This window comes from Rhea pennata, chromosome 6 (genome assembly GCF_028389875.1).
Source record: "Rhea pennata isolate bPtePen1 chromosome 6, bPtePen1.pri, whole genome shotgun sequence".
Taxonomy (NCBI): Eukaryota; Metazoa; Chordata; class Aves; order Rheiformes; family Rheidae; genus Rhea; species Rhea pennata.
This window is the reverse complement of record NC_084668.1, coordinates 36,446,001-36,460,564: the sequence shown is the minus strand read 5'-3', so window position 1 is coordinate 36,460,564 and position 14,564 is coordinate 36,446,001. Positions and strand designations below refer to the sequence as shown.

The following is a 14,564-nucleotide window of genomic DNA, read 5'->3' as shown; positions in this document are numbered from 1 at the left end:
CTCATAAAACAATATAAATAGCTTACCTTTTTCACTTGTGCCTCTTTAATCTTCTCTAACGCAACCCTAATCTTCTCAGCTTTGAGTTTAGCAGCCTGTTCCTCCTGAGGGAGAGATAACACACAGAATTCCAGTTATATAAACTTCATGCCAGTTTTAGAGTATTTAATTTTGAAGCTGCCATGCTCCAAAACGTGAATAGAAATACTGATTTACTTGCCAATAAAATGCACAACAGTTTGTTAGTGACAATGAGAACTATTGTTTTCAAGACAAAGTGTTACTTTACATGTCTGTCATTTAAACATGCAATTGTCATTATAACCAAAAGAACATACTGAAGGCATACATTTTGCATCAGAACACTCAATATTGCTCTGTTATTCCATATTCTAGTAGTCTAGTGCATTTTTACCAAATTTTTTAACACACCACATATTTACAGTCATAGTCTTGGCTAATACCCTATTCAATGAAAACTTGCAATTAAGAGCACACAGTAGATTTCTGGTTGATCAATGTAAATAGCACTCGGACAAATACAAGAATTTAACAGCATACCAAAAGAATTGAAAAAAAAGCCCTATAAATAGGATTTCACACTCTCCTAGCTGGTTTGGAAGCTTTTAATCTATTAAATTAGTTTGTAATAGCTAAGGAGATTGAACACTTCCATCATCTTTACTAAGCTCAGGCTGTGTTTCTCTTCACTTTAAAAGTACTTGAAGACATTTAAAGCAAATAGGCATTCTTATATTTGATGTTTGTATGTTACACAATCCATTTTTTCTCACAACAAGAAATGCATTAAAATACAGATAATTTAAATCTATCTGGAAGTCCTAAAGAAACCTCTATCAATATTTGCTTTTAATTTCTGGAAGTCAATTGCTATTTCTATTGCAATTAAACTTGAAATGAGAAGATAAACAAGGAATTCCTATTTTCAAGATCTCCATAGGCAGGTTTCAAATTTTACAGTTCTTAAAATATGGATGTTTGTGATGGCAAATATCTAAGACACCATAATCATTTAAAAATTTCTAGAACAAACAAGAATATAAAAAGGAAAAAAAAAAACTGCTGACAATATTCAATCACCTTACGAAGAAAAATGAAGATTTTCATAGATCAAAAGTAGTACTGTCCTTCTCCATAACAGTCAGCATCCCGTAACGTTTAGTTGTGCATTGCTTTCTTATATGAATGTAATCCATGGTTTCTTTATCATGTATTTAGATGGTGGCTTTACATACAAAAATAAAGATTCAGCTATTTTCAGATCCACAGAGTTTAAGTTTTTCATTTCTGAGTGCAGTGGCTACTATTCCCATGAGCTGTAAAAGAATATTTCCTCTGCCATTTACCTTATTACTTAACAGCTTTTGCCCCCTCACGCTCATGACCATACTGTGCACTGGAAACAACAGGAGCTAAACCGGACAATAGCCTGCCTTGTGAGAAACATAATCCTTCACAGTAAAGGGACCCAGTAAACTGACGGGAGCAGAAATAATGGGGGCTTGAAACATTATCTGGGAACTCAATTACCTAGGAACATAGGGGTTTTTTTTATTAGTCTAAGGGGAACTAAGAATCTTTTCATTCATCATAAAGATGGTGTCAAGTAACTTAGAAAGGTTAAATCAGATTAGCATTCTGTTAAAAAAATAAATAGCACCATGATATCTACAATCATTTAAATGTAAAATACACGTTGAATTCTCTAATAGCCTCCTTCTCTCTCAGTATTAACCATTTCCATCCTCCAAAATATATTATTATCCAAATCTAAGATTTTAAATAGCTGCAAGGTTCTAGAAAGCTATGTGCCTGCATCTTCTGAAATCAGCAGGAGCAAAAGATCTTTGTTGTATTAACAATCATTTTCAGAAACTGTAATTTGTGGTTTAAGAAGTTGTGCATGAACTCAGTCATAAACCTTTATCGCACAGAGGTTGAGATCGTGTTTGGTTTTGCTCGCCTCTAAAGTCAAGTGGCCCAATTTTCCACCCCATTTCACTGTGCATCCGTGCAAAGCGACGGACTCCAGCAAACCCCAGCAGCAGCACTTCACGGCCACAGCACACAGCAATTACAGAGGACAAGCAACAGGGAATCAGCTGGAGCGTTTTTATACACTTTTGCGACACAGCTAACGTATCTTTGTTGCTCTCAAAGTCCGTAATAGATTATCATTCCCTAAAAAGCGCTTTTTCTTTCTTTCTTTCTTTCTCTCTCTCTCTCTTTTTAAAGGATTTACTGCTCTACTACCCAGCAATTACTTTTCATTTGCCACTTAATTTTAACATAGGTCTGGAGATCAGAATTTTCTGTATTTTACACTTTACCGCATTTTAACAAATTTGGTCTAAATTTAAACAGAAAACAGAATAACAATATTCTAAAAATAAGAACCAGTTTTAACAACCAACAAATGACAGAAAGAGATCTTAGTCTATTTACTGGACACACAGAGAGGAAAAGGAAGTAAAAAATTAGACTTTCTGAAAGCAAATAGAGATTTTAAGTTTTGCTTTACAGTTAGTTCCCAGACCATTGCTGCACCATTGCTTATGTGACAAATGTCATTTTACTAGGGTAGGGGGAAAAAAAAAAAAAGCATCTTCACTACTTAATAAGGTAACTAGAGTAACTACAGAAGTCCTGATAACTTCCATAGCTTTTTCTATTTCTCTCCCGATAGCCCACATCCCCCCAAGAGGGGCACTCGGACACAAGCAGAGCTTCCCGCCCCTGCCTGCGGAAGGGCACTAACTCCGCACAAGGAAGCACGGACCCTTCACCACTTTGGACTCAGCCAACAGCCCTCTTCCCTGCACGGGGAGAAAGGAGACCGGTGACACAAGCACCTGCCTGCAGCTCTAAACCACTCAGCATCACAAACTAACACCAGCAGGATGCAAACATTTCCAGTCCAACCACGTTTAGCCAGCTATTTATTTCCTCTGGACTAGTAAATCCTTTTTTAAATTTAAGCGACGTGAGCTGAGTTCCCAATGAGTTTTAAACGTACGTACAAACGGCGGGCTGCCTGCTGAGGCCCTAGTTTCACAAGCGGCATAAAGCAAGGTAAGGCCCTTGCGCGGCTGCGGCACCTGCCTCCCTGCGCAGCGTTCCTGCATTTTGGTTGTGCCAGTCACGGTACTGCCGTGGCCATGCGGACGAACCAGGGAGCTGACCCGGCACAAAACTGATTTGAGCCTTCACAGGCTTTTGACTCTTGTTGAGGTTGTGCTTTGTTATGGAAAACATGACTTATGTCTGAAAGAATGCTTGGTGACATAACTACCGTGAGATCTCATTCATCCAAGATATCCCAATATATTAACTAAAATTTAAAAAAGTACAGCCCTGCAATGCAATTGTCTTCAATTAATGACTTCTTTTGGTATTTTTAAATCAGAACTTAGTTTTCAGTAGATTTACACTATCTTGTAATATTTGAAAAAAGCGTACAATGACTATCACAGCCTCCTATCTCAATTTCCTGTTAAATAGGCAGCTTGGTTGTGTTTTAACATTAAACATGCAAGATGTGCACTATGATGGAGCTGATCTTGCCCAAAGGACTTTTTGCCTTCAATTCCTAGTTTGGATTTTCCTTTCTTCTTAAACATTTCATTGTCTACTGTTTAAAGTGTTATTAATTGATCCCTTTTACTTGCCAGGAGGAACATAGGCAAAATGGAAAAAAGGAAAACATCACTGAAGAAGGGTTCAGGATTTAGGAAATGCAGCAATTAAACATTAAGATGCAAGTAACAGAAGTCACATTTCACTGAAGTTATCAGGACAGAATACAGGAAGAAAGAGATGCTTTAATATTTGTAAAATTTTCTCAAGTCTTTCTCTGAATGCTGATACTGCTGACCTGTGAAGGACTAGAAGCAGGTATGCAGTATTTAATTTTGCTAGTTACAGTCTAACCTCAGATAGAAATGCAATCATCTGTTTTGCAAGGATTCCCCTCTCCCAGAATTTTTATTAAAACAGAGGCTCCTTTTTCCTGAAATAATGCTATAAACACCTCAGTTTCTGCATATTCCCCAAAACTTCAAGACATTTGTATTAGCCCAATTTTTAATTTTTGTCATTCAGAACAGTTGTCTGGTGCATGGCAACTGGTTCAATCTACAGTCATAAATCAGATGCATGTGTGTCTTTTGTTTCTTTTTCTTTCTTTTTCTTTCTTTCTTTCTTTTTTTTTTTTTTTTTAAGCTAAAAAGAACATTGGAACAACTGTGTATGTGATCAGCACTGGAAAGAAAAAGCTGTATGAGTGCAGAAGTGGTCCGAGTTGTTTTTTCCTCCACTCTAAGTGAGTTTTATTAACACTTGTTCTGTATATCTCGATAAACTAACTAGGCTATGTAGCCTCTATCCTGAAAAATGTATTTGTATTGTCATGGAGTCAGTAGCTGGCAGTGGTGGCACAGTCCATTTATAAACAGTGAGCTTGTGTTTGCGTAAGTAGTTCATGACCATTCTCAAAAATCTATTTTATTGCATTTCTTCTCAAAATAACGAAGAGTTGCTTATATCTGAGGGAAGTAGGAAACAAAATACTCCTGTCTTCTAAAGCTCTCCCAAAATGAAAGGCTCCAGCAACCATTCCCTGGTGGGCCATCCATTCTCATTAGAGTGTTTTCTGCACCTCCCTCCTATCTCTTGACTTATTGCCACCATACTTGTATTGCGGCATTTCCCAAGCTTCATACTAAACACGGAGATGTGAAGAAACAGATAGTGCTGGTTTTGAGGGTTGTATCAGAGACATATAATGCTGTGCATTGAGGACAGAGATATAACATACAAGCAAACAAGGATGCATGGATAGGAAGTTGATATTCAATATTTATTTTTTTTTGGAAATGAAAGATGGCCTACTCATGTACCCGATCATTCCTCAAGCACGTAGAACTGATTTCTCAGTTTTTCCTAGTAGTTCCCATGAACCTATCTTGGCCTCTTTTTTTTCCTCTTTTGTTCAACATCTGTTCCACACTCACAAGCTTTTTACAATTAGAAGCCTAACTCCAACACAGAAGACGGCTTCTGAAGGGAAACTACAAAGCAGCAGTCATATTTTAAATAAATCTCAAAGTCATGGTATCTATTGCCAAGAGCTGCTGCAGAGGGATCTTTTTGTCTGCAGTCTATTAGGGCAAAGTAGGTGTTACTCCTCAGGAAAGCCAGGAGATGGATGGTAGTTGCTTATGAACTCCAGATAAAGAATGGCATCTATGAATCTCTCCTAGAGCTTCCTTTGTGCTTGATTAAAATTATTCAGTACTTAAACTTTTATGCTGTCCCCATGTATCTCAAATCAAACTAGAAGAAATGTGTATTATTTAGCAAAGCGTTACTTCTAGAAAAGGTGCACAGAGATTTTCCACAGAAACTTGTTAGTGTTATCTCTTATTAAAGAGAACTACTATGCAACTTGAACAAGGCCAGAGCTTTATTTACTTGTAATCTTATTAAAACAACTATTTGGGCAGAAAACTGCCATGCCAGTTGTCTATCTCAAACTGAACTTGAGCACGATAAGATAATACCTCCAAGGGTGTGGCAAGACAAAGGTAATTTTGTCTATGTCAAAAAATCCAGATGTCTCTACTCTGCAAAGCCTGTTATTACCAACTTTGAAGCCATGCTTTAACGTACAGCAGAGTAGAACCTTAAACAGCAGGAACATGCATTCCAATGCCCCCTTGAAAGTCTACCCATACTAGATTTGATAAAGCTAGTCATGACACAGGAAAAAAATACAGCCATATTTTATATATGTATGTATATATGTATATATATACACACATATGGCAATTCATTCCTTGAAGGATCTACCTGCACTGGACATCTTCCTTGCCTCCAAACAGGACCTTCCTTGCACTAACAGCTCTAGGCTAGGCTTCTCCGTTCGGTTACCTAATTCAAGTAGCTAGAGGGGAGAACGTGCTAGACCTGCAGCCAGGAAAAAAAAAGAGGAAAGCGGAAAAAGAACCCAGAAGGGAAGAACAGGACATAGAAGCCACAGCAAGGGTGTTGAAATGGAAGGAAAGACGACAACATCATGATGAGGCAAGGAGTTTTAACTATGGACAAAAAGCTGAATTGGCTAGACGCAGGGAACAGGGCAGAGGTGGGGTACGACAAACACAGGTTTGAGCCTATAGGCTGTTCATCTAACAACATTTCCACAGTAGTTTCCTACAAATTATGCCAGGACAAAAATAATATTAAAACTGCATGGAACATGACAACAGTCAGAGCGGATTAGTACAAAGTAGGTTGTTGATTAAAAAATTTTTCTTTTCTTTTTTCTTTTTTTTTTTGTAATTGTGGCTACTTCAACTTCTTCAAAAGTGGATCTAGGAGGCTGAGTTTTCAGACTTTGTTTACTGCTTTTGCAGGTTAGCCATCAATTGCTATGTTTTTATACTTTCTTTAAAAAAAAAAAAAACACACACACAAAATTCAAATAGATAGTCATTCACAAATGAGCATATCTGAGTCAGATTTATCCAAGATGCATAAAGCCAATCTCACAGCTGACTTATTCGAAGGTCTGGAGGGACTGTATTGTGTAACAACCAAGATCTTCAAACCAGGAGAATCAACACTTATATGAAACATATTTGCCTTTCAGGCCAACAAGAATAAAAAAAAATGAAGTACCAGATATTTGGGAAGAAAAGTCATAACATTAATCCTTATCTTTTCTCCAGATGCTGACATTCATATCTGCAGCATTACATCATTAAATCACCATCATCTGGCTTCCTGAATATAGTTCAGCTCTACACACATCAAAACAGTGGAACTGATGACTTCAAAATCCAGCACTTTGAGCTTCTATTTCCTTCTCTCATGTCTTAAACTGGGAAATATCCTAGCAATGAATATTGCCTCAAAATTTATCATGTTCTGTACTTCACTGCCATAAAAGACTAAGACTACAAAATGTCAAAGCAAAAGCTTGGTTTTTAGTATTCATCTTACAACTTAATTCTAACCCTGTAGGGAAAACAAATCTTGCAGATTTGACCTTAAATTTATATTGCATTATTCTCAATATTCAGTAATTTAGTTTTACTGTTGTGCTTTCAATTGTCTTTTCAAAAAGGGTTGCGTGAACAGTAAAACACAGAATTATATTTAAAAATGGAGACCACCACAATAAATAGACTGTTTTCTTTGATGAGATCTGCCCTATGCTTTGGCAGGAACTGTGTGTATGGCTGTAATACTAAAGGACTCTGGTCTGTAGCTGGGATGCATACAAGAAGCTATGTTACCAGCAGACAAAGAACTGATATTATCATTCCTCCAAACTGTCTACAGTCTGAACATAAGAGGAACACAGACAAAGGAAGGGGAAGAATACAAGAAACAGTAAGAAATAAGAAAGTAGCTAGCTGACACACCAGAGACACCAGCATGAAGCTGCAACACGGATCATACAATTAAGCTGATTTTGCGCTTACCTACCATTGCAAAGGAAAGTTCCATTTCTTTCCCCCAGGTACATGAACCCTTCTGACTCTCTCATACTAGGGCTCACCTAATGCTATAGCAAGCTGAAAGAATCTAAGCCAGAAACAAACTGGACTCCACATTTATGCTTTTACTAAAGAAATTTCTCTCCGCTGGAGATGAGATGAGAACCAGTATCCACACCAGGACAGTGTGCTTGGGAGTCAGGAAAGGGCACAGCTGTACTGATGTAGTCCTAAATTGAGCTAATGTCAAACATCTGCCTCTGGACATCAGCAAGCTTATAATGAGCACCTGACTCAAAGGTAAAGCACTTCAAAGTCTAACAAGTCAAATTAGTTTTTCTGATCCTGAAATCTGTGTTCTTGAACATTAAGCCACGAACAGGTCCTCTACTGGGATTTTTAAAATGCTAATTTGGAATGAAAACAAGGTTGAGTCGATGCCTGCCCCCCTAAATAAAGATATTCTCTAACTTTAACACTCAGTAGAGTTTCAAGACAAAGTATAAATTCAAAAATGTAACTACAGGAATCTATTAGAACCACTGATTTGAAGATCTTAAGTAGTTTACGATCATCTGATTCAATGGACTTAACATTTCATGTATTTTTATTGAAGTTTCTATGGTAATAAACACTCATCCAGTATATAAATAATGAGATTACTCAGTACATAAATAACCAGAAGGAAGGATATGAAGACACACAGAGATGAAAAGTCATGGTTTATGTTTACATACAACAGTTGTTAATCCATGTGCATCCAAGTAAGGTTTGCTGGTTTGGTGCCTATTTGCTTTGTTATGTTTCTTTTTTGGGGGGGTGGGGGGGCGAGAAGGGGCATGGACTTAAATTTAAAATAAAATAGTCACAGGAGCAGAAAATGATTTGTTTTGGCGGCTTTTGTTAATTCCCTCCTAGAAGAGGGTCTGAAATAATTTTTTTCAAGAAGATGCCTGCTGAGTGCTTTGAAAAGAATGTTAAGAAAAAATAGTAGTTTTAACCTTTAATTAGAAAATACAGACTACTTATGTCCAGCAAATATTCTCTGCATTGTTTTTAAGACAGTGACATATGCAACCTTGGGCTTGCCTGAAGTTTCTCCTTTACAGAGCCTTTTAGAAAAATAGTCCAAGGAATGGTTTGCAGTTGGTAGGTAGCATCAGACATATCTGGCACTTCAGCTACTGAACACTCAAAGTTTTCTCAATAACATGAAGCTGCACACTCTTCTTCACCCCAGCATGTCCTTGCCCCCAAAATTTTATACATTACTCCATGTTTCCTAATCTCATTTCAAAGGGGAATACATACAGAAATTGTAATGCTCAACAAACTGAACCAGAGAAAGTAAATGTCAGTTGATGGTCTCTTAGGACACTATTGACCTCTTCTCTATAAGGAAAATGGATTTATAACGAGGATTTGTCCATATCTGGCTCATTAAACCACTGTATTCCTAGGTTATTCTCCTCACATAACATCACGACAGAACTCAAAACAGAAAAAAACAAAAATTCCCATTACTTAAAGTTTATCTTCATATATCAAGTGAACTTATTTTAAGGATACTTCTGCCTTCTAACAGTATTGAATGCATCCACATGTGTTCCAGATTTTTTTTTTTAATTAGTGAATGGGAATAGTAACAGAAGAACTTCTAGGTCAGTAAATTTCTTTTTTAGCCAAGGCATTTTACCTGCTGACATCTCTATTAAGTATTTGCCAAGACCTTGAAAACTTTAATGGATTTGCAGAAACAATGAAATATAGCCTTTAAAAGCACCTTGGTTTGTTGGACAAGAAAAATCATGTAAGTAAATGCAGAAGTTCCCAGAAACAGGTGGGAGGAATCTAGCACACAGACTAAAAGCATTCTTTCTACATGGAAACAGTGACATGCAGGTGGAAAGAAGAAGTATCACCTTGGTCAGCAAATGAGAAGGCTTTCCTGCAATGTTTCTCAGAAGGAGGGAGGTTTCCCTGTCCAAATAGGAGTGCTTGTGCAGAAAGAAAGAGAAAGAACATAAGTCAAAAGAAGTCAGTGTAGCAATTGTATAGTGCATCGATTACAGAAGATAAGCAGAGTTTAAGGGAAAAAACCCTCACTCTTGCCCGCCCCTACAAAGGCGAACATTCCCAAATAGTCATCTCAGACACACTGCAAGCCTATCGCACTACTATAGAAGTAGTTGCGTTAATAGAGGAGTTGAGTTTATTCTTCACCTGTAAAAAGGTCACACAATAGAATTAAGAAGAGTCTTGCTTACCTGCTACGGGTGTCTTTTCTGCAAGAGATAATGAATTTTCAAACAGATTTATAAAAGTAAGAAAACATGCACTTAAGCCACTTCTCAAAATCCTGCCATGTCTGACAGTCTTTTAAAACTGAACATTCTGATTCTGCTGTGCAAACATAAAGCTACTAGAAACTGGTCATCAAAGCAGAGAATTGCTTTCATGCTATCTACACTGGGTGCTGCTTCCATAATTAAAGTCTGAAGTGACGCTAACACTGCTGGTGAATAATAGTTTTGCCTAACTTGTGGACAAGAGTCAGACTGATCCTCTTTTTAAGATTTCTACAAGGTGCATCTTTAGATCTGGAGAGCATCCTTTCCTATGCAGAAACTCTAACTTCACACAAATGAAGTCTCAGATTGTCTCATTACAACACATTACTACAGAATGTGTGGAATAAATTGGTTGGCTCAATGCAACATTCAAAAACCATAGATAAAAGTCTATGGATCAGTTCAAGGAATTAGTTTTAAAAAGCCCCTTGATAGAGCTCATCAGACATCATAGACTCCAATTAAGATGAATCACTCTTTCTTGGGGGATGGAGCATCAGGGCTAAAAAGATTATTATAAGGTGCATGTCTAACCTTTTCCTTATGGTTTAATCTCTTCTCCTTTGCCTTTCAGTTAATAATAGTGTCAGGATGAAGATGCCTACCAGGTATCTCCTGAAAGAAAATACTGTAGCTTGGAAAGCACTTCTGACCGAGCAGCTCAAGGCAGATCATTTAACCTTCTTCCCGTCATTAGTCATTTTGGCTGTCTTGCATAGTACACAAATAGTGAACTGTTTTCCAGTAACGAATTTCTATTCTATCCAGAAAGGGGATACCATATATTTTACAAAACAATAACCCCTAGAGACTTTGCTAACACTGTTCTCCAGTATTAGCAAAGCAAAATATTAAAACAGATATCCAAAGGAAAGTTATTTTGGAAATCAAGAGTAACGGTATTTCGTTAGAACAGGCATTGGCCAGTAAAATCTGATACAACAGAATGATGACAAACTACCCTTATTAGTCTGAGCTGGAAAGACATGTCTCGAAACAGAAAGGTAATGGTTCTTTGCCTATCACCTTTTGAGCACTGCTCCTTACTACTGTGTATCAAGGTTTACAGTAGTGCAGGTACCCAAAAGTTAGAATGCACAGAAGTAGTAAAGCAACTGGAAAGCCCAAGTTCTGCAGAATTATAGCTTCAATAAGCAACTACATGCATGCTACATTTTTCAAATATTTGACCTGAATAAAATATTGAAGGAAGAAAAACAAAAACCCCACAGTGCATCCAATAGACTACAGATTTTCTTTTTTCTTCATTTAAATGTTTTATTTTGGAACAACAATGTGCTGCTCTTCCCTGAACCAAAATTCTAAAGCATTCAGTCTATTTCAGAAGAAGACTTCAGGTCAAATACCAAACTTTGAGAGGAACAGATATTTCACTGTAATACAGTCTTCCAGGAATAATCTGTTGTTCAGGGAAAGATTTTTTTTTTTTTTTTTTTTTGCTGTTGTTGTTGCTTGTTTGTTTTTGTTTCTAAAGAATGATGCCTCATAAGGGCATATCTTCCCCCTTAAGATAAAACCACACTGGACCAGAGAGAGGATCTACATGGCCCACACTACTTCTCTGCTTCTGGAGCTCAAGTGTAATCCAAAGCTCTGACACTACAAACCCTTGAAGTCCCCCCAGATGAGATTCCCAGTCCCCACACTGCAGGCTTTGCTCTGACATGCTGGCACCTGCTGCCTATCGTGCTACCACGATAGGCAATCACACACTAGGACTCTAGAAGAGGGAGAGGTTTAGTAAAAATCTGCATTAAAAACAGCAGCTCCAAAGATTTGCTAGAGAACATTTTACTGCAACACCTTCACGTCTTCCTGCTCAACCAAGCTCTAGTAAGACAAATATTCAGTTTTGAAAGGAAATATGTAAAAATCAGTGATAGCTAAATCTACCAGACAATGTCAGCATATAAAAGCAATTATAATTACACAAAATAGTATCCATCCCCCATTAGAGTACTCTGGACCACAGCTTGCCAATGGGGCATAAAAGCGTACACCCTATCTACTACATTCATATTTTCTTAACCTCGTTGCAGTTGCTGACTGCTTCCATAGTAGGCCATCATTTCTCACAATTCATATTTTCATTTCAGTCTAAATACTTTTTCCCTTTAAGAATATCACAGAATCAGATAACACACTGTTAGCAGGTCAAAATACTTTGAAGTAGCATGAAATTATCAAACGAATTTGACAGAAATTTCAGTGGAAACTATATAGCTTCTTTATGCTAGGCATGAAGCTATGCAACAGCTATGCTGTAACAGTGCTAGAAAACTCTATTTAGTTGCCTCTTTCACTGAACTACTCAAAAGTGAGGCTTACTCAAATAGTGTGAACAAATCAGAATCAAAAACTTCATCTAATTTATTTACCAAGTGCTTTGAAAAATCATGTATTTCTAGGCCAGCACTTCATTAAGAGTGCAGAGCAAAAGTCTGCATGTGTGCATGGCCCAAAGCTAGCCGTAAGTATTTATTTTCCAGGAGAAGGTTTCAAAGCTGTATTTTTGGTGAACAGGAGAGCCTTCAGAATATAATCTGGCTGTCAGTTGCATCAATACCTTTTTTAAGTTCTTGTACAAAATATGACTTTTAAATCCTACAAGTAATCCAAATGAAAAAGCTTCCCATACAAGTTACACTATAGGAAACAATTCTCTGTTAATAGAAGAAATATACAATTTTATAACAACACTGCTCAAGTAGCAAAAAGAAATGGAGGGGGGAGCAGAACTGCAATAAAGCCTCTTCTTAGTAGAAAAAAAGTTTGTCTATTAAAAAAAAAGATGAAGTACAATGATGAAAATACTTGCTGATCACAACACTGAAATTCCACTAAATAAAATTCGCTTCTTTGTCAAGAGATGACAAGACAGCCGTGCAAGAAAAGTCAAGATAACTGAAAATACTTATAATAAAAATGAGATGTAATAATGAAAATATCAGAACAAGCAATAAAAAAAGCATATAAATACACACACCAGTGTCTCCATAACAAGCTTAAGCTAGTATGGATAATCACAACATAGAAAAATAGGTCTGAATAAAATTAATATTAACATTTTAAAGTCCTTGATAATGTTAGGAGAGACATTTTAAATACTTTTCACATGCAGCTCATTCAGTAAATACATCTAGCTAGCCTGGATGTTCATAAAAATATGGAAGTTGTGTTGCAAATTGTGTTTTGGACTTCAAAGATTTCCTGTATTCTTTCTTTGAAGCCAGGAATGCAAGATCCATTATCTTCAGGCCTACATACCAGGAGAAATTCACAGACCAGCTGTTGAATATTGTATTTCACCGTGTTTTCAGAGATCGCCACACAAAATTTCAGAAATACAAAACTGGTGCTTATGCCAGAATGTTTTGAATGCTGAAACATATTCATCCTTATCACTATAAGCATAAATAAATAATTTCAAATGAAACTTCTCCTCTATTCAGAAGTATTTGAGAGTTAAAGAAGGGAGAATATGCACCATTTTACTCAATTTAGCAAGTGTTTCCTCCTCCATGAGAACATATGATTTAAATACAAACCACGTTTTTCTTTATATATGTAGTTTTACTTTTCACACTAGAGAAGCCATTGCCACTGTGATTTCTTCCAAAAGCAGAAACAAAACTACAAAGAATGTTTGCTATACACAATAAAAGAGATAGATTCACAGGAAAATATATATTCATTTCAGATTTTCAGAATATAAATGCTTGCACTACAGTGAACAACAAGTAATCCTCCACACAGCCAAAAGCTCAAGATATTTTCTCAAGTTTGTCATTTTTTTTATAACAGGTTCAGTGGGTTCTTTTAACGCTTGAGGTTCTGAGGCCCAGGATGAAAGCCAGTTTCAAAACAAATCAACCTAGAAATTATTTAGTATATTGCAATATTAAATTATCTAGTATATTAGATTTTTTTAATAAAGTAATTGATATATGGATTTCAAAAAGTGAAGATCCTTCTAAAATAGACAATAAATTGAACTGTTCAGTTAGCTTCTGAAGGATACAGGCTGTATAATCTGTCTTGCAACTGTATCAGGTCACCAGTTCACAGGCAGCAGGTCATGCATTGTCTCACTGCTTCATTTCTGAGTTCCTGCAGAGTTTTGCCAAAACCCATTAAGCATGGTCACATCAAACACTTGTTACACTTCTGATTATCAGTCAGTCCAGAAGCAGGTAGAACAAATCCAGAAGATTCACTCTCATGCCTAAAAGTCAGAATGGTATCCAACTGCCCTAATTTGAAAGTAGAGGCTCAAAATATGTGTATACAAGGTTTAAAGGCAGTATGGTACAGTATGGAAAGTGTTATATATGTTCTTTATATTGTCACTTCGCAAATAATGAACAAAACTTTGGGAAGTACAAGTGAAAGACTACCTGGCAATCTTCCAAGGTATCTTATCCTACTGTTCTAATGCCTTAAGTACATCAAACAGAAAAAACTTTCCCAATTAGCTATTGTCTGTAATTTGAAAGACATTATTTGTTCAAACTGTGCATAATAAAATAATTTCACTATGTACAAAAAGACAATAAGACACTAAGGACTTGTGTAAATAAGTACCTTGCCACATTTCTTACAAAACTCTTAACAATTTAACATTAACAAACACATCTAATTAAACCAGCTGGTGGCACTATTGTGC

The 14,564-nt window shown here is 36.7% G+C and overlaps 1 protein-coding gene and 1 long non-coding RNA gene across 5 annotated transcripts in view; one reads left to right on the top strand and one right to left on the bottom strand.

Moving 5' to 3' along the window:
- Positions 1 to 8,336, top strand: part of LOC134142351 (uncharacterized) — a 28,863-nt gene extending 20,527 nt beyond the window's left edge. Inside the window, exons 2-5 of one of the 2 annotated variants that reach the window (XR_009958845.1) lie at positions 2,708 to 3,093; positions 3,693 to 3,915; positions 4,243 to 4,342; positions 6,753 to 8,336. This is a non-coding gene — a long non-coding RNA (uncharacterized LOC134142351). Of the gene's footprint in view, positions 1 to 2,707; positions 3,094 to 3,692; positions 4,343 to 6,752 lie in introns of both variants that reach the window. The other variant, XR_009958844.1, reaches the window with a different exon arrangement.
- The window catches only part of RAPH1 (Ras association (RalGDS/AF-6) and pleckstrin homology domains 1), a 99,861-nt gene that overhangs the window by 27,646 nt on the left and 57,651 nt on the right, over positions 1 to 14,564 (bottom strand). For 2 of the 3 annotated variants that reach the window (XR_009958843.1, XM_062579322.1), the window contains exons 5-6: positions 9,449 to 9,523; positions 27 to 104 (exon numbers count right to left, since the gene is read on the bottom strand). Coding sequence is in view for 2 of the 3 variants with exons in the window: in XM_062579322.1 (XP_062435306.1) it covers positions 27 to 104; positions 9,449 to 9,523 (153 nt within the window). In the remaining variant the exon portion in view is untranslated. The remainder of the gene's footprint in view (positions 1 to 26; positions 105 to 9,448; positions 9,524 to 14,564) is intronic. The other variant, XM_062579324.1, reaches the window with a different exon arrangement.